Genomic DNA, 21,929 nt, shown 5'->3' with positions numbered 1-21,929 from the left:
CCTGGAGTAGTCATCAATAAATGAGACAAGATATTTTACTCCGTCTAGGGATGTAACTGGTGCTTGCCATACGTCAGAATGAACCAATTCTAGAACACTTTTGCCTTTAAAATTTGACATGTTGAATTTCAACCGGTGCTGCTTACTTGTTATGCAGTGCTCACACAAAGTAAGTGATACATTTGTTAAGCCTAGAAGTAGCTTTTGCTCCACAATGACTTTCATTTCTTGTTCTGACATGTGTCCATGTTTCTGATGCCATAACATTGCAGAATCTGAACTACATAAGGCAACATAGGCTTATGCTTCTAGAAAAGTCTCTCCCTTCAGTATGTACAAGTTTGTTGCTATCTTTTCTCCTTTCAGCACCGCAAGCGCTCCACGAAACACCTTCATGATTCCTTTTCGTATTTCAATCTTGCTTGCATTATTATCCAACAATTCGTAGGATAATAAAATTTTCTTTAGGCCATTCACGTGTCACACATCTCGAACAACTTTAATTGTTCCATCATACATCTTCAATTTGATGGTTCCCACGCCAATGATCTCTAAGGCATGATCATTGCAACTATACACAGATCATCCTGAGACAGATTCATAATGATTGAATCATTCTCTTCTTGAGGTCATGTGATATGTTACTCCTGAATCAATGAGCCATATATCTGCAAATCTTTTTCTACCTTCCACAGTGGTTGACGCTTCACAACATAGAGCATCTCCATCATCTGAAGTGTTTGCGGTATTTCCTTGTGGATTGGAGTTTTTATTTAGACTCCAACAATCCTTCTTCAAGTGACCCTTCTTTCCACAGTTGTAGCACTTTAAATTCTTTTTTCTTCTCGACTTCGATTTACCATTTTTTACTACTACTTTGGCCACGTTCTGTTGATATCCCTCTCATCGTAGTCAACGCTTCTGCTTGTTGTAGATTTACTTGTCTGTCTTCCTTGTTCTTGCGCCGATTTTCTTCTTGTAGAACATCAGTTGCAATGTCATCGAAGACTAGACTGGTGACATTACTGTTTGTCAAGTTGATGATGGGTTGATCATACGAATCAGGTAGATTTTGAAGTATAAGTTCAGTCCGTTCTTGTTCTCCTATTGTACATCTTAAGGATGTAAGCTGAGAAAATAAAGTGTTCAGTGTGTTTAAGTGCTCTGTCACTGAAGTAGATTCTGGCATACGGAGAGTGTACAATTTCCTCTTAAGGAAAATTTTATTGTGCAGCGATGTGGCCTCGTACAATTTGGTGAGATGATCTCACATCTCCTTAGCTGTCTTCTTCTCCTCGATGCTTGAAAATACTTCATCTGCTAATGCTAGATGAAAGTTTGCTATAGCATTTCCATCTATTTCGATCCATTTGTTGTCAATCTATTGGCCTTTCACTGATAGCTGTTAGGCAACCGTCTTTCCTCAGGATGACATTCGTCTTCAATTTCCACAGTGAGAAATTTCTCCCATTGAACTTTTCAATATCAAATTTTGTTGCCATAGTTTCTATTACAGATAGCTCCCACTATTTCACTATCGTGAATAGTTCTCTAGAACCTTCAAAGAATGGGTAATACCTTCTTACTTTCTTATGTTGGAGGATTCACCTTTTGGTGGCAACCACAAAGATAATAAGCAGATATTACACACTCAAATCTGGCTCGGATACTAATTGTTGCGAAAGACGGCTATCGGATAGAGCAAAAACTCAACTGATAATTTGAGAAAATAAAAATGAATATATAAGAGACACAAAATTTACGTGAAAAACCCCTAAATAATATAGGGTAAAAACCACGGGCAACGGTAGAAGAATTTCACTATGAGAAAATATGAATTACAACTTCTCTCGATCTAACAAGAAGAAAACAATGATAATTCTCTCGTGATAAAAAAAGAAAACAACTCTCAAGAAACTCTCTAAATTCTCTAGTATTGGGAGAAAGCTAGAATGATTTGGGATGGTTTTGAAGCTAAATGAGCTAGGGTATTTATAGTTAAAGCTTAAGGACTAATTTATAAATATCCTAAAGTTTAGTGACTAAAGTGTGTAAATATACCATCCATTTTCAACAAAAAAACAAATCACCTCTCGGTTCATTAATTGTATGCACCTTTCGGTGCTTTAGTCAACAATAATAACGATCAATCCCTCCGTCACCTCCTAGACATAAATTTTATCATGCCTTTGTTACTAACAAGACCGTAGTCTTACAATACTCATAAGCGTTGTGAACTCTGTGAAGTACCAATTATATCCCGAACTTGACAAGGTAACTATGAGCAGAATAAACATACTAATTAATACAAATTGATAACAAAAATAGATAAAATGAAAAATACTAAATAACATCTTTCCACCAGCGGGGTTGGTTCAAGTAATAAGCAGCTTGATATCGCTTTAGCAAGATCTCAGGTTCGAGTCCTTGTATATGCAGAAAATACCCACTAGGAGACTCACCCACCAAAGCCAGGTGTGCGACCCGGGTCGATCCAGATTAGTCAGGACGAAGCCTTGAAACTGGAAGGCAACAAAAAAAACATATTTCCCTTTAAAATCAACAGCTGCAATTACTAATTAATACAAATTGAATTATGCGCAAACAATAAATTAATTTGTTTTATAATATTCTTATTAAAAAACCAAGGAAACTAGTAACTAAATCAGCCTAATCTCAAGCTGTAATCTCCATGACTCTCCTCGTGAAAAAATGTTGAAACAAATGATAATCAAAAGGAAGAGTCAAAGGCAAGTTTTGTCAAACCATCAATCAACTTGTTTCTTCCCCTATAAACATGAAAAATGTAGTTCCCAGACTCAACGATATGTGGTAAAATGAACGATCCAAGAGACATAGTAGTTGTTTATTCTAGCAACAACAATACCTCCTCATTATCCATTTCGAGACATAGTAGTTAGACCATCCGACAATTTTCTTGTCTCATCCCTGTTAACTTTATCCCATCTACGGATCATGTTATCAGGACGAAGTCATGATATTAACTTAAAGGAATAAAGTGTAATTAACAATAGAAATAAGAGATAAAATAAAAATAAATTAAAATTTAAAGGTTTAAGTAGCTATTTACCATATATTTTTTCAATTTATAAAATATTTGAGAGGCAGTAACCTCAGGATGAAACATAACTTCGTCCCTATATATTATCATCTAAACATGTTAATGTCTAATAGAATGCTGTCAATAGTTTATACTCATTTTTTTTAATTTGGATTCGAATTTTATATCATGACAAATTTATTTAATGTTTATATGTTGATTAAACTTTTCCTTATATTAATACTCATATAATCAAACGTTACAATAAATGTTTTTTCTATATTTTTAAAATTTTATCAAATTTTTTTCCTTTCAAAATGGTGAATATCACATGTTTAAAGAAAGAGGTGTCGGTAGAAGTGAGAGTTCCGTAAGGACCATATTCTTTTCGGGTTCCAAACACGGGTCATTTGATATTGATATATTAACGGAATAGCCTCCCAAATTTCACTTTTTCAACTTCCAATTAGAAAAAGGAAAATTTTAATACATATTTTTTCAATTAATGAAGAATCCAACCATACCCTTCTTTGGTTTGATTTGGTGATTTTATTGGGTTAAATTTTCCCTTTTTTTGCTTTAACTTAATATATATATATATATATATATATATGCACTGCACGAACCAAATGATTTATGTGATAAATAAATTATTTATTATTTCTTGAAGACTCGGTTTCGAGCATCATGAATGCTAGGGGTATGAACATTTACTGTCAAAAGGTTGAGAGTTATTTTTGAACATAAATTATCTTGTATTAATCTCAGATTAATCATATATATATATATATATATATATATATACTAACAATTAGTTTTTATACATTAACAATATATATTTACCCACACTAATCTTACTCGTAAAATTTAGAATGTTGAAATTTGTGAGTTCTTGAATTTATAAAAACTTCGTTAAGAAAGTTAAAAATTAAAAATTTTAGTTTTTTTTTCGTAACAATGTTAGCATAATATTGATTCAATTTGTATCTTTTATTAATATTTTGATTAGAGTTACCTCATATAACATGACATTGTTTATTCGATAATAATGAGAGTAGCATAACAAACAAGTCATGGTGACAAATTTTGAGAAAACACTTAAAACACTTGAACTGTGTTCCTTAAATGAAAAATATTGGAGGATTTAATTTGTAACATTCTAATTACAAGGACTAAATTCCAAACATCACCAAAAATACAAGGATTGCTTAAAAATTTGACCAGTTTAGAAACGAGATAATTTTCTTAGGTGTGCTAAGATATATACTTATTCTTATCTCACATTCTCACTCAAACTCCTTTGTTCACTTTCCTTGTATCTTTTATCTTTCACTCTTTGCATTCTCCCTTTCTTTTTCCTTCTTCAAGGTAATGCTAAAAGACTCCTCCTCCTCCTCCACTGCTGCCGCTGTCTCTTCCTGTATTTCTACTTGTATTGTTTTTTCTATATGACTGCTATATACTCATTTTTAAAAATATTTTCTTTATGAACGACGACATATACAAAATACGAACATGTTTGTAAAATTAAAAACATGAATTTGTTCAGGATTTTGTAGGGTTTTTTTTAATGATGTTTGATGTTTGCATGATTCTAGCAGGGAGAAGAGAACCCCAAAAATGGCAGACTGCAAAAACGCCCAGCAGAATGAGGTACGAATTACAATGCAAATTTTACTTTTTTTACTTGAAAATTTTAAACATTTACTTGTGTTAATATCAATCTTAGATAATGATTGGTTAAAGAGTAAACGGTTCTGATCTTTTTCTATTAGGTCCCACGTTTGAGTCTCACATCGGAATGGTTGTAGTCTAACATAATTTCTCCAACTCTACCCTCGTTTTATTTGTTGAAATTATAATTGTTATTTAATTTTCGAGATTCCCCCCCCACCCTCCCTTATTTTTAGCTACCATAGTTATTTATTTATTTAATTTAATTTAATTAATTCCAGGGAAGATTTTTTATTGTCTCTTTTTGCTTGATTTATGGTGCTAAATCTCTAAGATAATAGCTACGTTGTGTCCCCTATATCAACGGCTGTGACGATGACACGTCAAGTTGTGTACGTTTGTGTACGTACAACACTGCTACATTTTGTTTCTCACTTCTAGTATGTATATAAATGGTTGAAATTAATTTTTTTTAATAAATATGTTATCATTTTTTTCTATTAATTTTAATTATCTATTTTCAATCTAATTATCTTAAATTTATGTAAAAATGATTATTAGAAACTTGATTTAAATTTATACAGGAAACATCAAAGGCCAAATACGGAGGATTGGTGCCAAAGAAGAAACCCTTAATCTCAAAGGTAAATATTTAAAAAGAAGGTTAATTTGTGATATTGGTCACTCTAATTTACATAAATTTAGAATTTAGTCCCTATGACTTGATTTGATATAATTTTATCCTTTACTTTTATAATGCCATCAGTTAGTTTAAAGGATTAGCACCCTAAACCATTTCAATGAATTTTCTTAAAAACACCCTTTTCAACTTAAAGAAATCCATGTTAGTAATACTTTAAGTAGTGCCGTTATAAAAAGAGTGGCCAAATTTATGCATAGTAGTAGAAGGATCAAAATCAAAATTTAAAAGAAAAAAATATTAATTTTGAAGTTGTTTAAATAATTTTAGAATAAAGCAAATTGAGTTATATTTTTGATGTAATGAGCTAACAAAACATGAATATGTAGGACCATGAACGTGCTTTCTTTGATTCAGCAGATTGGGCATTATGTAAGGTAACATTTGTCAATTTTTTGAGTATTAGATTTAGAGGCAAAGACAAAATTTGATTAATGTCCCAAAAGTTGACAGTTGGAGTCCATTTCTCTTATATTTTGTCGGTTAGGGCCTTAGAAAAGGTTGGGTCCCAAGCTGAACTGGAAACCAGTGGCTCAATTATACACACAGCGTTAAATCTTGAAATCAGTTTTATTTTGAAAGTAGTTAATTATGAAATGAATTCAGTAGTGAAGAAGATATAGTTTTCTCTAAAGATTTTATATTTGAGCAGTTGCAATATGTGTGGATTGTCAATGGTATATCATTTTAAATTATTAAAAAAATGAATTGTGCATATCAAAATAGTTTTTATATTGAAGCTATTTAATAGAATTGGTATAAACAATATAGTTTTTATAATAACAAAATTGTATGCTATAATTTAATAAAACTAAAAGATTGTTATTTACATAAAAATTGATATTAAAATTACTTTTTCGAAATTTCCAGTAACTAATTTTGTTGTTGTTTGAATATGGAACAGCAAGGTGCAGCAGTAAATGAGAAGTCAAGTGTGGCAATCGAGAGTCTAAGACCGAAACTCAAGGTATATGGTATCATGTATATTATTCTGCGTTAACCAAAATTACTAATCTTTCAATGATATCAGAGAACACCACATCAACAGTTACCTCCGAGGAGACCTGCTTGTACATCCGGTGGAGATAATAACACGGTGAGTCATTAAAACATTTTAACCCTACATCCAGCAATGGACCTAGGTGGGAACGGGGCGGTCGCCCCCTAAAAATCTGAAATTACGATATATTCTAAATTTTATCTATGTATTTTCTATTGAAAATTTGTTCTTGTCCCCTTGAATTTTATGAGTTCCACGCTCCTGAAATTTTATAAGTTCAAGTTCTTCACCTAACATAAAATCTTATATCTGTCTCTGCCTAAACCCTAATCTCTACTATAACATCTGATTTCAAATTCTTCCTTGCATGTTGCAGGCTCCTAAACTGGTGTGAGAAGTTGATGAAATTGGGGCTTGTATTAATTACTACTACTTCTATTATTATAAAATAGTCTGGTTTGTTGATTTCTGTAATAAGCTCATCTTGTATACATTCTTGCAATGTGTTTATCTCCTCTTGGTCTAGTTGATATATGAATTGTACTCAAATCTCGGTATACAAGTAAATAATCAAATACGTGCCCACAGGCTTATTAACCGGAAGCATCAATGATTCATTTAGATCAAATTATTTTAAATAAAATTTAGATATCAAGTTCTTATTGTTGTTAAATGGAATTCAGATGTAATCATTTGAAGGCAAGTTTCTTACATTTGTTTTATTTTAATATTATAGATGCAACAGTGGATTATTAGTAACAATACAACATTTTTTTAATAATATGAGCCAAATAAAATTTCAAGGTGAACTACATCAATAAAATAAATAACTATTAGAAAAAAATACAAATTTTAAGTGAACACGTACTCACTCTTAAGAAGCTATGAATCCGACGGTATAAAGATGATACAAGCTACAACTCAAACTTTTCCACTGTAATGAAAATAAATATGATCAGAGTAACATATCACACCACTCTTAGATGCATGAGGGATCATATATCTTAATTGCAGATATTAGGGTTAGCAAAAAGCATATATTTAAAATAGCGGTCTGCTATTGTAATAGCGCTCTTTATATAGTGGTAGAGATGTTATTCGTAACCATTATTGTATGATCACGATACTTGTAATCATCAAAATAATGTTTGTTATATCTATAATCGCGATAAACGTAATGTAACCAAAAGCACGGTTCCAACTGCGATTTAAATTTCTAGCCAAGAGATAAGCTTCAACACCCTTGCAAAGTACCCCGGTGCACTGGATGAAACACTTAAGTTCTTCGGTGTATCACCGATAGTATAATTAGTTGACCCTTATTCTCATATGTAATGGGATAAGGTGGAGGTAAGATAGTAGACTACCCCCAACACCATATTGAGAGTAGTTTCCGTAGAAGACCTCCAAATTATGAAATGCCCTCCGTAGGACTCGATCTCACGACCCCAAGATTAAGAACCTTATGCTCTACCAACTGAACTAGATGGTCATTTCAAAATCACCGATAGTATAAAACTTCATTATCGTAGCTGATTTTCTCCAGCTTCACCCCCGAAGGCCCACCTTCCATCACACTGTAACTGTATCACAAATTGGCGATAAATTAAAATAAAAATGCTAATGATGAAAAAATTAAAAAAATCAACTAATTATAATCACAAATTAAAAAGTTAATATAAATCTTATTTAAAAACTTGTTTAAAAATAAGAAAGATATCCTTTTGTTGGAATGATTTAAGGAATTGCACTTCAACAATTTATGACACTATTTCACGGATCACCTTTAAAATTATTTAATCTACATAAAAATATTTAGAATGTAGAAAACTATGTAAATATTTAAAATAAAATAAAAAATTATAAAATTTCCACATATATTATAAAATACTAAAGGAATACTTTTTTTTTGTTTAAGCTAAGGTTATTACAAATTAGTATTTGTTCTAAGTACTCTCAATCATTTGATAATAAACGTTCAATTACCCTTCAATAGTTGTTGATGCTCGAATCCGTGACTTTTAAAAACAACAACAATTTCTTTAATCACTAAAGTAATTTGATTTGTACAATATTAAAGGAATACTTATCTATTCACTAAATACATATTATAAATAAAAACTATAAAAGATATATAATGAAATTTACAAAAATATATTTATATACCAAATAATATAGAATAATAATTTTAAAAGTATAAGGTTAAATACTATTCAGTATAAAAACTATATATCATATGTATATACTATATTAAATAAGCTAATATATATTAAATAAGAATTAGAAAACATATACCATATTTAAAATGTGGAATCATATAAGGAATATATACAAGAAATGTATATAGAATAATATATTATAAAATGGATGCCAATGAAATATAAGGATTAAATTAGAAAACGAAAATTAAAAGGAAATAAATTAAACAACATAAAGTAAATAAAGGGTCAAATTAATATAAAGATAAAATTAAAGGAAATAATTAAATAAATGAAGAAATAAAAGTTCAAATTAATCAATGTGAAAAGTAAATGTGAGATTAAATTCTGAACAAAATAAATTAAAGTGTAGAAAATGAATAAAATGTAAATAAAATGGGAAATTATAATATTAGAAAAAGACGGAGGTACTGCCATCACAATTTACCCAAAGGGACTTTAAAAGCGTGGATCCTCTCTTTGGATCCGGGTCACTGCGCGGGTTTCCTCTAAGGGTCCGTTTGGTTCACGGAATGTAAGATTATCAGTAGAAATAAAATATTACCAGAGAATAGAATTACTGGAAATGTTGTACTTTGTGTTTGGTTGGTTTAGCAGGAATGTAAGATTACCGTGTTTGGTTAATGGAATAAAAGATTATTCGAATGTATATTTGATCAAATTGTCCTTATTATATATTTGTATAATATTACAAATTGTAAAATATTTATATATTTTCTTTAAAAAAATTAAATTCATAATATTTATATAATTTTTTTTACAAAATTAAAAATATAAAAAAAGTTTAATGAAAGGGTAAAATTTTTTTTAACCCCTGAACTTCATATAAAATTTTAATTATAGATTTTTTTTTGTAAATCTAAAATAATTTAAGGATAAATTTGTAATTTAACCTTCGTAGAATTTTTATTATTCAATGACAGAAGAATGATATTTTTGAAAAAGAATAAAAATTTAAGGGCATTTTACTCCAAAACGCCGGTAATATTACAATACCTAAGGGGAGGTAATGACATTCCCGGTAATATACCCCAAAAAATCTACTATTGGTAATAAAACATTACCGGGAATGAAATTCCCGGCCAACCAAATATGGAAATGTGGGATTCACATCCCATGGGAATCCCACAATCCTTGAACCAAACACCCCCTAACGGTACTAGGGTTATCTGATTTACAAGTATAATAATAGCCAAATAATTTTTGATTTTGGGTTAATTATTTCATTCATGCATAAACTATACCAAATTTTCAGTTTGAAATATAATGTTTTAAATTTTTTAATTCCATACATGATATTAACAGTCGTTAACGGATTTACTCATTTCTATCATGAAAAATGGTGTGAAACTCTGTGACAAGATGACATGTGACACATTAAAAAATATTTTTAAATTCTCCTTATTTTTTAAAATAAATTTTTAAAATTTTCCCCCAGAACTTCAACACTCCATTTAACTCCTTTTCGATTCACTCTCTCCAAGAACTGCCATGAATCCTTCGCAGTACCCCCGATTTTTTGCATAACTGTTATCATTGTTGAGCAAGTAACATGATCCGGTTCGACATTGTTCGCTTCCATGGCGGCATACACTTCCCGAGCATCATAATACCTGTACAAGTTGTAACGATATATAAGAACATATAGCAAAGAACTGTCATCACCATGGAATTGAAATTCATATAAAGCTCCCAAAATTTTTACCCTTTCTAGCTTTAAAAGCCCAGAAATGACACTGTTTTAAACATGAACATCTCTGAAACCGTTACTCTGCAGCAAATTTCTAAACAAAACCATCAATTTATCACCCATTTCTGACTCCCAACATCGGGAAGATGATCAAATTGTTGGATTAAAATTCATAATTAAGGTAAAATCTATAATTAAGGGCACATATTTATAATAAATTGATCATAAAACATTACATAAATTAAGTGACTTATGTTATAAAGTCAATAAGATATTAGAAGTGTCACGGAAATAAAAGTGTAAATATCATTAAAGTTATATTTATTATTTGATGAGAGGTAGAGTTATAAGTACAAATAATAATTAATTCTTAGATCAATTATATAATGGGATTATGGTCCCAAAAAATAGATAATCTCATATTTTCTCTTTATCTCCGTTAGAAAATTTATACTCAAAAGAATTTTATCTTATTGAAATATCACAACCAAAGATATACTCAGATTTTAACATGTCAATTAATTCAGGTACGCTTCTATGTCTAGTATTTTTCACTTAGTTTCCCTTGATAAACTCCCAATAACTCACTAGTGTCAAATTCTTCGACAAGTTTTCACAATGAATATAATTTCTATCACAATGTCGTCAGACCGATAGTTTCGTTGAGTCTTCACGCGTAAAACTTGCTTGTTGTTTTGTCTCGTAGAGTATCTTTTTCAACAGGCTCAGATTCAGAATAGGATTTCGGATCCAGTAAGGACCGAATATCCGATGCTTTTTTGCAAGAAGAACTACAGTTCTTTTGGAGGGAGAATTTTCCTTAACGAGGTTGGTCGAGAATTGAGGGACATGAGTTGAAGAATCTAATAATCGAGTATGTTATATCCTCTTCATCTTTTTTGTCAATTTCAAGTTTGAGCTCTTATTCTTCAGGTTCCTGAAGAAAAAGGAGGAAAATATGGGAGAAAAAGTGAGGAGGAAGCGTTGTAAAAACGTTGAAGGAACTAGAGGTTGGTAGAATGAAAAAAATTAAAAAAAATATTTTTTAAAAGTGTACGTGTCATTTTATTAGTGGTCATGGCGCTTCACGTCACTTTTCGTGACAGAAGTGGGTGAACCCGTTAAGGGTAAAAACCACCATGTATAAAATCGAGAATTTTAAAGCATTATGAATGAAATTGATGTAAGAATGGAGTAATTAACCCTTTAACTTTCATTTATGTCTTGTCTCTGACAAAATTAGGGAAACAATACTGGTAAGAATTTTAAAAAAATAGGGGTGGTTGAGAATTATTTTGGGATCTAGGTCATTTGTACATTGTATGTGAAACTCGTCACGAAGACGTGACTAGTTCCATAAAATATATTAAAAAATTAAAACTTATCATGAGAGTGTGACGAGTTCCATGCAATTTTATTCCATATTATATGACGAATTATAATTTTTTTAATATATTTTATAAAACTCATCAAGTGAACGTGACGAATTTCACAAGCACTATAGTAAATGATCTAGATCCCAAAAGAAATTTGAAGCTACCTTAATTTGTTAATTAATTATTTTGCCTTAATTATTCACTTAATTTTATCATTGTCTCCTTTAAAAAAACAAAATCACCTTTATTTTTTTTCTTGCATGGTCAGAAACTTTGGATATTTGACCAAATAATCAACCTATTAAAAAAATACTACATATCAAACACCATTTCCTAACTATTTCCCGATCTAACACCTTTTTTCAGGAGGGAGAAGAAGGCACACGGTAGAAGATACACCTTAGTCGGGGGAGGGAAGGTGTGTCGCATGAAACGCGCCTTCCATGGATTTTATGAATGGCAAGTCCTATGGAACGTGCCTCTCTTGAATGCACCTCGTAGGAAATGCGCCTCCCATGTCTGACATTTTTAGGTTTAGGATTTTATGTTAAAGTGATTTTAGGGGTTTGTATTTGGTTTTAGGTTTTTTTGTGGTTTAGGGTGTTATATTTGTATGATTTAGGGGTTTTAAAGAAGTTTAGGGTTAAAATTGATTGTATGTTAGAATGTTTGTGTTTTTAAAGTAGGGTAGGGTTAAAGTTGATTGTATGTTAGATCGTAAGAAATAAACGTTAAAAATTTAATTGGAAAATTATATAGATATACGAAATGGTCATCTTGTAAAACAAACAAGCTGAAATCACATTAATTGAAACTAAAAGAAAATGAAATAACATAGGTTGAAATGTTAGAAAATATGATTACATGAGTGGTCGTCAACGGTTAAGTGGTGATGAAATAGATGTACAGTTTCTCCTATTGTGGTCAGGATTTTGCAATGGCCACATCTTAAGTTTTATCTTGATGTCTCTCGAATATTCATATCACAATGAATTCAAGTGGATTTTGGATGACCTGGATCCTTTAATAAGTCTGAATATGGTATAATTGGAAGCCAAGTCTGAATCACATTTAGTTATTTGTCATTACATATGGGGGAAACTCATATTCATATACCTTGAATACTTCTAAAAGTTGGTATATGAGATCCACATAATTCTTATAGTCTCGACGAAAAAATGAGCAAGCTGCTATGACATGAGAGCATAGATACCTCAAAGCTTGAAAAACCCATAGTCACAGCATCTATCTCGTAGATTAATTTTGAAAGAGTTAGATTCAATCCCTTGCAGAGTTCGTGGCATTTTTGTGACCCAAAATAATTCTTAGGTGCGAGAAAAGCTTATTACGAACATGATGTTTGATTATGCAACCTTTTGCTGCATATATGCTACTAATCGTGGGTGATAAACATGATCATTTTGTGTCCTAGTAAGAGCTTGTCCCCCGAGCTTGGCAAAAAGTTGACCCAAACAAAAATATGTCATTTTAGTCAAAGCAGTTACTGTTAAATGACGGGCCCCTTTAAGGTTGAATTGATTGCCTCAGCTAAGTTGGTTGTCATATGTCCATATCGATATCCACTATCGTATGCGTTTGTCCACTTTTCTTTGTTGATTTCACTGATGTAATTGTATCCATGTTCATTTTTTTCTCACAATTCTTGAAGCATAACCTCAAACGTTTGAGGTGAGAGTTCATAACCTAAGTGAAATGAAGTAGTTAGTATACAAAAATGAAAATGAATGAGAAATGAAATTGGGAAAAATGTAACATACCCGTGCGTATAATTAATTGTTGTTCATCATTCTTCTTATATATGTCATGCTAGTTTGCAATAATATGTCAGATACAGAGTCGATGTTGGATGTGTGGGCATTTCCATATTGGATCCAAAGAGTTAATTGATGTTTTGATCCCAACTCCTCGGTGTGAAATGATACAAATATGTTCCCTCGTGATAACATGTATCCCTAGATTTCTCAGGAAAAAAACCCAAGACTTTGTATATTCTCCTTCAACAAGGGCAAAGGTAACAGGAAAAATGTTACGATTACCATCTTGGACAACTGCCAATAATAAAGTGTGTTTGTATTTTCCATACAAGAATGTACCATTAATTTTTACAACATTTTACTACGTTAATGCATTGTGGGTAAGTCCAAAAAAAACGATGGAATTGGAATCGATATCGAAGAACTCGATTATTATGGTAGGTATAACGAGTTTCAACCTCAATTGTTGCCCCAATATTCAGTCGTTAAACCAAATTAAACCAACTGGGTAGTTCGTTGTAAGATAAATCTCATTCACTGTGTAGTTTTATAATGGCATTCTGTTTTGCCTTCCATGCTTTTTTGTAGGAGACGGTGTACCCATATTGAGATTGTATTGCAGAAATCAACACTGCAATAGGTATATGGGAGCTTGCTCTGACCAAGGGCATAATGGCTTGGCAACTCAAGTTGGAGTCTAAGTTTGGATGGTATTGGTTGATCCCCTGTGCATAATATGTATGGGGATTGCTGTAATTTGTTAGTTCCTATCTGCCGGTCTTTTTCCTCTTTGAAACACGAACCATCCAATTGTAGCCGTTATCAGGTTGGACACAATAACAGACATACTTTTCAGGGGTAAATCGGTCGACTGAACTGAATTATGAATATTGTAATTCTTAAGTCTCATCATTGCTTATTCTTTAGATTTGAACTCTATTTCACGATGTAAATCACCATCATTAATTGATGAATGCATCTCATAGTCTCCAATATAAGGCATATCAAGAAATTTTGGCCCGTACATCACATCATAATCATATTCATATATGTGTCCTGGAGGCTCGTATTGTACTATATTTGTAGGAACTTCATCCGCATCATCATCAGAGTCCATGTTGAATTGCGGTGACTCGGGTTCAAGGAATAATCCAGTTTTAGCACCATCTGCTCCTGGCTCACTAAGAGGTTCTTTTGGAGGCGATGAGGGTTATTTTGCGACTCTGATGTTTAGTTCGAACAAGTTTCCAGATAAATGTCTTTCTCTGGAACTTGAAGAGATGTCACCATATGGGTTATGAATCGAGTGTTGTGTGGAAGACATTGCCATATTGAGGTCGAAGGTGTTGGAAAATGAATATCTACACTTGGAATTGGAACACATCTCCATATTGCGGTCGGAAAAAGTGGCAGATGAATTTCTTCCTCTAGAACTTGATGGTATGCTAACAGGAGGTGGGTTATCCATTATTGACGTGAAATCATTACAGATTATTTGAGTTAAATTGTCAACTTGATCAACTCGTTCATGCAAGCCATAATGAATGGATAAGGATATACCCCGAATTGGATGCACATCAACAAAAGTGACATACATATCTATAATAGATTTCGAAATTTGACTGGAAACATCAACCATCATACTAACATCATCGTCGTTTAAGATATTGAACGATTTATATGTTAACAGAAAAATTTCATTCAGAAATTTGTATTGAAGTGTAGCAAGTCTTCTACTATTTTCAATACGAGTCTTCCTTGAGATTAAATCGTGAAGAGTAATGTTTCTCCTTAATGATAGAAGGATATAATGATCTGATCAAAAAATAACCCCGTATTCATCTTTCTAAATTTCTCTATTATAGTAAACAACAGCTGAAATAGAAGTCATTTTCTTAGTTTAAGAGTGAGAGTTTCAAAGTTTGAAAGTTTACACATTTGAGAGTTGAGATTTCAAAGATACAAAGTTTTAGGATTGAAGAGTTTAAGATATTGAGGGTCGGGGAACAATTCATGTTATGTGAAATGATAGAGATTCTCTGAATAATAATGGAAAATTTTTCCCCTGGAACACACCTTTCATTTCGGATGGGATTGAACACTATGACATGGAAAATATTCTCTGAATAATAATGGAAAACGCTTCCCCTAGAATGCGCCTTTCATTTCAAATGGGATGGAACACTATGACATGGCAGAGATTCTCTGAATAATAATGAAAAATGTTTCCCCTGCAATACACCTTTTATTTTGGATAGGATGAAATACTATGACATGATAGAGATTCTCTGAATAATAATGAAAACACTATGGCAGAGATTCTCTAAAAATGAGGAAAGTGCTTCCATTGAAATGTGTATTTCATTTTCTTCAGATTTTATCTTATCTAGCGTCAGTCACTATATATATGAGAGATGAAGAAACGGATCCTCAGTACTTTGCCTTCCGTGTATTTTTTTTATTATGTTATCTATCATTTTCATGGACTTTTCCATCATTTTCAATGGCAGCTAAATATTCATTATTTTATCTCTAAAATGATATATTAGCTGATATTTTATGTTGCGTTACTTCTAATTCTATTGAGGACTTTCTCTACCTTCGTTTAACTTGCTGGGAGTTTTGCTTGGCATCAAATTACATATTCATATTTGCAAATGTTCAACTTCATCGGTATGTCTTGAAACCTTTGGATCGTTCTGAATGACTGCTCATACGAAAGATTTATGTTTCAAAAAATCTAGATGCATTGTTTAGGGAAGGTATAGTTCAGTGTTTTTCCAAATATTGTGCCAATATTGAAGTTGATTATCATATCTTGAAGCAATTCTCTACCATGGGTGTCATCGAAGCAACTTATGCTTTAGGCATACGATTGTTTCACATAAAAGAGAGGTTGCAAGAAGGATATCAAGTGTTCTCCAGCCTAAACCCAATGCATATAATGATGAAGCAAAAAGAACTTTTCCACTGTAGAAGCATGAGTATCTCAACTATTGCCCATGTGATGACACGTTTAGAGGTTGCTTTTATTGTTTCTGGAATCGTGAAAGCAATACTGTAATGAATTTTGTTCTTAGTAGGACTAATTAAATTCAATATGAGATTTGTTATAGACGTGAACTATAAAAACAACAAACCATAAATATTACATTAAACAACAAACTATTAAACATGACATGAATCATACCAAACCAACGAACCAGAAATATCACACATCTTTCACATACCTTAAACAATAAATAAAAGCATACACATACACCTAAAAAAGTAAATAAAAGCATACACATACACCTAAAACAGACTTTTCTTAATGATATTACGATGCCCAATTGCATTTGAACCATGCTTCCGAGTGTTCATAATCTATCTCTGTGTTCCCAAACTCGTTCTACTTAATTTGTTAGGTAGTCGAACTCGAAGCATCATCATCAACATCCTCAAACTCTACAAACAAATCCACATGAGATACAGAATGAGAGTAGTATGTCTCAATCATACCACAAAGGTTGACATCATCGCTTAGAAGAAACATCTTAAATGATATTGGTAATCTGCAATATAGAAAAATGATTCTTCTTTTCCTCCTGAGTTTAACATTTCTTTCTATTTTAAGCTTCAACTCCTCGAGTGAATTTTTTGTTGTTGAAAGACATGCTTAAATATTTGCAATAAAAAAAATTTTCCTGAATAGTAGTCATCCTAGCTAAACAACTTGCCTGAATATATTAAAATTAGCTTTCACCTCGCACACATATATATAGGCATTAGGAAGCGGTCCTATAAAACGAGTCTATCCAAATTATTATGTCTTGTTTGTCCTTGTTCGCAAAAAGACATTAAACATCATACAAAAACTTACTTTATATAAATAATAAATAACAAAACAAAATAAGAGGAAAAAACCAATTAAGAGGAAAAACAAATCAAGATAAAAAATTTAATATATGATCATTTTCCTAACAAATAAAATTTAACCATTACAATTTGAACTATTATTTCAAAATTATTTAAATAAATCCAAATAAATGAATTATAATAATTTAAATAATATATTATCAATTTCATAATATTCATAAATTTAAAAAGAATATAGTTTTTTATTCTTACCGTATCGACAAAATGACTCGGAATATGATCAGCATCCAATCGTAACAATACACCTTCCATTTTTTAACTGTAATTAATAAATATTAACTAAATAAGTTTATAATTAAATAATCAAATAATAAATACTAAAATAAAATAATTAATTACTTAAATAATACAAATTTTAATAAATAAAAAATAAATTATAGAAACAATAATATCTTACTAGATTGAAAATAGATAGGAAGAAGAGATATTTATGTGTAATTTATGTGAGTTGGGAAAAGGGATTTATATAGGCAAATTGGGACATGAATGGGAAGGCGCGCCACATTGGATGCGTTTTCCAGGGTTGTCAGAAAAACCTTGGTAAGGCGTGTCCATGAGGATGTACTTTCCAGGGGTATCGACGATTTTATCGGGTGTCATCAATTTTCGACTAAGATGCTTCATACCAACCGCGCTTTCCTCCTAAAATACATTTCACATAATGCGCCTCCTCTCAGAATTTAAATGGAGTCATATTAGAGAAATGGTGACTGACATATAATATTTTATTTATACAATGACTTTTTAGTCAAAAAGCCAGAAACTTTTGGGTGCTGCGTCGTGCCATCCACCATGTGACAATAGCGGCCACCTTTGATCAGTGACAGAGCAACCGTAAATTTCCCCAATTTCTAACCCCCTTTTAACCTAAATCCTAGATTTAGACTTATCATAAAATATAAGCCTCTCTCACAAAAGCCACAAAAAATTCTTTAGTTTCTACCTTCTCAAAATGGCACAAATGGTCAAGGTGGCGTGGAGGAAGTGCATGTGCGCGCGCGCGAGATAGAAAATCTTTAGACGGAGGATCGGTGATCCCCGATGATGTGGCTAACTTAGCAATGACGGATGAGGTGGAAGTGGTCCCAAATGCTGGTGGTGAGTGTTGATGTAGTAATTAGGATTATGGTTTCTTGATTAATTTTGGTTTAAGGATCAAATTTTTAAAATATAATTTCAAGTTTGAAACATTTGAGTTTGAGTTAGTTTCAGGTTTGATTAATTAGGGATTGGATTAGTTAATCTTATGGTATGCTCTTAGTTGTGAGATTTGTCGAGAATCAGAGTCCATTTTATGGTTTGTAAAATAAAAGCACATGTGAATATTTGTGTCTCATCTTCGAAAAAAATACTTTTCAAAAACTTTAAAATTATGTTGTCGCCACGTTAATGAGATTGAACTATTGTTAAACCCATTTAGTACTTTTTCAAGATAATTGTAGCACAAAGCAACCCAATTATCAGAGCTCATATCGGTGATAATGCTTCCATCACTTGAGAGTCTTAATTGGAGTGAAACATCTTCTAAAGTGATGGTGAATCCCCCACATAGAGGATGAAATGTGTGCATATTTGATCTTCATCTCTATGTTAGTGTAGAAATGAGTGTGGGTTGATGCCTACAACATCCTATTACTTTCCTAAATTCATAAATTTAAATCATAATAATAGATAGATTAAATTGTTGAATTTAAAACTAAGGGTTTTAATTCTTAAATGTTCAAAGAGTCGCGACGTGAGAAAACTATTCACTGAAGTAAATCGCGTATCCAATTCAATCCGAAGATTCAAAGTAAAGAAGATCATCATAATAACAAATAAGTGTCATCTTGATCAGTTGTGGTGATATAGAACTCAACCTTAATAAAAATGATAAATAAAAAAAATGATCAAACTATCGAAAATGTGTCAAAAAGTAGAGGAAAACATACCATAAAAATAGAGAAATATGTATGTATAAAGATATAATTTTGTAACATGTGTTGAGTATTCCACGTACTATCGATATAGTTATGGACTTATTATTTTCATGCACTTGAGTCTGTACATATTTCTGCTAATATAGTATGAACATAGTTATGGACTATTATTTTCATACACTTGAGTCTGTACATATTTCTGCTAATATAGTATGAATGTAGTTATGGACTGGGTCTGTCGCCACTTTAGGTTCATGCCTAGGAAGCAAAAGGGATTTGGAGTGAAACAGTCCTATTTTAATGCAAAAGATTTCAAGAAGAAAATGTTTTTTTTTTCAATTTATATCTGAACATTGTAGGCAGGTAGAACCCAATTCTTTTTGCAATTTTATGTGTTTATTTTATTTGATGAAAGACGATACAACTCAAAACTGTTTGACTGTAATGGAAATAAGGATGATGAAATCCCGGTGACCATACCGTGTCACTCTTATTGGAATAAGCAAAAGACAGTATTTGTTTTAAGACGAAAAAGGAAACATGAGGGTCTTAGTTGCAGACAGCGGGGTTAGCCAAGAGGTAAGCTTCAACAGCCTTGTAAACTCCATCCATTCTTTGAATTTGTTCCTTAATTTCATCCTCAGTGAAAGTGGAATCACCAATGGTGAAAAACTTCATTGAGCTCTTGACAAGGGTCCCTTCACCTGCAGCTGCCACCAACTTGTTGTCGAAAGAGATTTTCTCAAGCTTGGCTCCCAAAGGCCCACCTTCGATCACACTGTAACTGTAGGACAAATTGGCTTCATCAACTGCATCAACATGTTGCTTCACATATTGGAAGGGAAAGCCTGTATATGCAAATAAAGTTAAGTTTATTCACCTCCAAATAATTCCAAAAATGAAAGTAGAAAGAAAGTGAGAATGAAACAAGTAACCTTCAGCAAAGTTGATCTTGACGAGGGTGCCAGCGCCACCGTTACCCTGGAGTTCAACGCTCTTGACTACATGAGGGGCAGCCTTGGGGAAAAGCTTGTCGGCTTCAACAGTGACGGCTTTGAAAAGCCTGGCTGGGGAGATTGGAGAGGTAGTCTCAAACTCATAACTCACAACACCCATTCTTCTAAATTAATTGGGAGTTTCGAGGGTACTTTTTTCGAGCTAATAAGAAGAGACAAGATGGACGATTGAGTTGTGGGAATATATCACAACTTAAGATGCTCTTTATAGGCTCATCTTCAAGCTTGGGAACTTTATCTATTTCAATTTTTAATTGGATTTATGTGCAATACTGTTTCTATTATTTTTCATTGAATTTCTATTGGTCAAAAATGGCATCCCAGTATTATTTCTAAGTAAATGGGCCCGTTCGTGACTTCATTTATTTCAATTTTTTAATTGGATTTATATCCAATATTGCAATCAGTTTTCTTCGAATATTTATATAATTGATTATAGTTATTTTATCAAATTAGACATTTTTTCCTTTTTATCAAGAAAATAAATGCTTTATAAGAATTTAAGATGATTAATTTCTTTTTCTTCTAATGTATCTCTTTAGAATTTAAATATTTGATCTGCTATTAAATATTAAGTAATTCACCAACTAGTCAAAGAACTCAACTGAAATGGCTAAACTTGAATCACCAACTAGTTACCCATTTTAGATATTAAATAATCTAGTTCATGAACCTCCATTTATGATTTGATATCAAGTCATGTCTAATGTTTGAAAAGTAATTAGTTGACACTTATTCCCATATGTAATGGGGTAAATGGAAGGTATCATAGTAGGTTGCCCCTAACGTTAGATTGAGAGCAGTTTCCATATGTAATGTTTGAAAAGTGTTGTTAGATATTAAATAATCTAGTTCATGAACCTCCATTTATGACTTGATATTAAGCCATGTCTAATGTTTGAAAAGTGTTGTTAAACTATGTAAAGTGATATATAAATTTTGATGATTACATGTTAGAATTTGTTGAGAATTTTTTTATCACTAAATAATATGTACACACCTACAGACGTTGTTTGAACACATGACCTCTACAGAAAAGAATACTCTTTAATCATATAAATTATTTGAGAGGTTCTACTAACATACATCTATTTTGGACTAAATCTAGATTTATTCTGTTTATATATATTTTTAATTAATTTTAATTATAGACATATTTGGTTTACAAAGTAGTAGTCATAACTCATAAGTGGGAAAAGAAAAATAAAGTAAAAACATAATAGTATAAATACAGAAAAATTATTTGGGAAGGATTGGACTATATCTAGAAACCAAGTAGGCTGCTGCAAACGTAATTTGAATAGATAATGTTTAATTTAATATCTAGAAAGTCAAGAAGGCTGCCCGTTCATGACTTAATTTATAATAGTATAAATACAGAAAAATTCTTTGGGAAGGATTGGACTATATCTAGAAAGCAAGTAGGCTGCTGCAAGCGTAATTTTAATGGATAATATTTAATACATACTTATATTATTTATCAAGTTATTACATCATTTTCAAATTCTATAAACTTTATTTGACTTTAAATATTCTGTTTCATATGAGGCTTAGAATTCCATTCTCGAAAACGATACAGCA

The 21,929-nt window shown here is 31.7% G+C and overlaps 2 protein-coding genes and 1 pseudogene across 2 annotated transcripts; 1 reads left to right on the top strand and 2 right to left on the bottom strand.

The window, feature by feature from the left end:
- The first annotated feature begins 4,372 nt into the window (after positions 1 to 4,372).
- On the top strand, positions 4,373 to 6,950 carry LOC120201846. The gene is made up of 7 exons (XM_039202381.1): positions 4,373 to 4,429; positions 4,663 to 4,714; positions 5,320 to 5,379; positions 5,765 to 5,812; positions 6,340 to 6,402; positions 6,466 to 6,531; positions 6,812 to 6,950. The coding sequence occupies exons 2-7, from the start codon at positions 4,682 to 4,684 to the stop codon at positions 6,827 to 6,829; spliced, it is 288 nt and encodes a 95-aa protein (XP_039058312.1). The 5' UTR covers positions 4,373 to 4,429; positions 4,663 to 4,681; the 3' UTR covers positions 6,830 to 6,950.
- A 3,112-nt stretch (positions 6,951 to 10,062) lies between these two features.
- LOC120201934 lies at positions 10,063 to 14,612 on the bottom strand (annotated as a pseudogene).
- Positions 14,613 to 19,720: 5,108 nt separating this feature from the next.
- On the bottom strand, positions 19,721 to 20,518 carry LOC120201845 (major pollen allergen Bet v 1-A-like). Its single transcript, XM_039202380.1, has 2 exons — positions 20,268 to 20,518; positions 19,721 to 20,180 (listed from the first exon to the last, which is right to left on the bottom strand). The coding sequence occupies exons 1-2, from the start codon at positions 20,446 to 20,448 to the stop codon at positions 19,882 to 19,884; spliced, it is 480 nt and encodes a 159-aa protein (XP_039058311.1). The 5' UTR covers positions 20,449 to 20,518; the 3' UTR covers positions 19,721 to 19,881.
- Between the last annotated feature and the right edge of the window lie 1,411 nt (positions 20,519 to 21,929).

The sequence above is a fragment of the Hibiscus syriacus genome, unplaced genomic scaffold (assembly GCF_006381635.1).
Source record: "Hibiscus syriacus cultivar Baekdansim isolate YM2019G1 unplaced genomic scaffold, ASM638163v2 tig00008013_pilon, whole genome shotgun sequence".
NCBI classification, from domain to species: domain Eukaryota; kingdom Viridiplantae; phylum Streptophyta; class Magnoliopsida; order Malvales; family Malvaceae; genus Hibiscus; species Hibiscus syriacus.
This window is presented reverse-complemented; position numbering and strand designations above follow the sequence as displayed.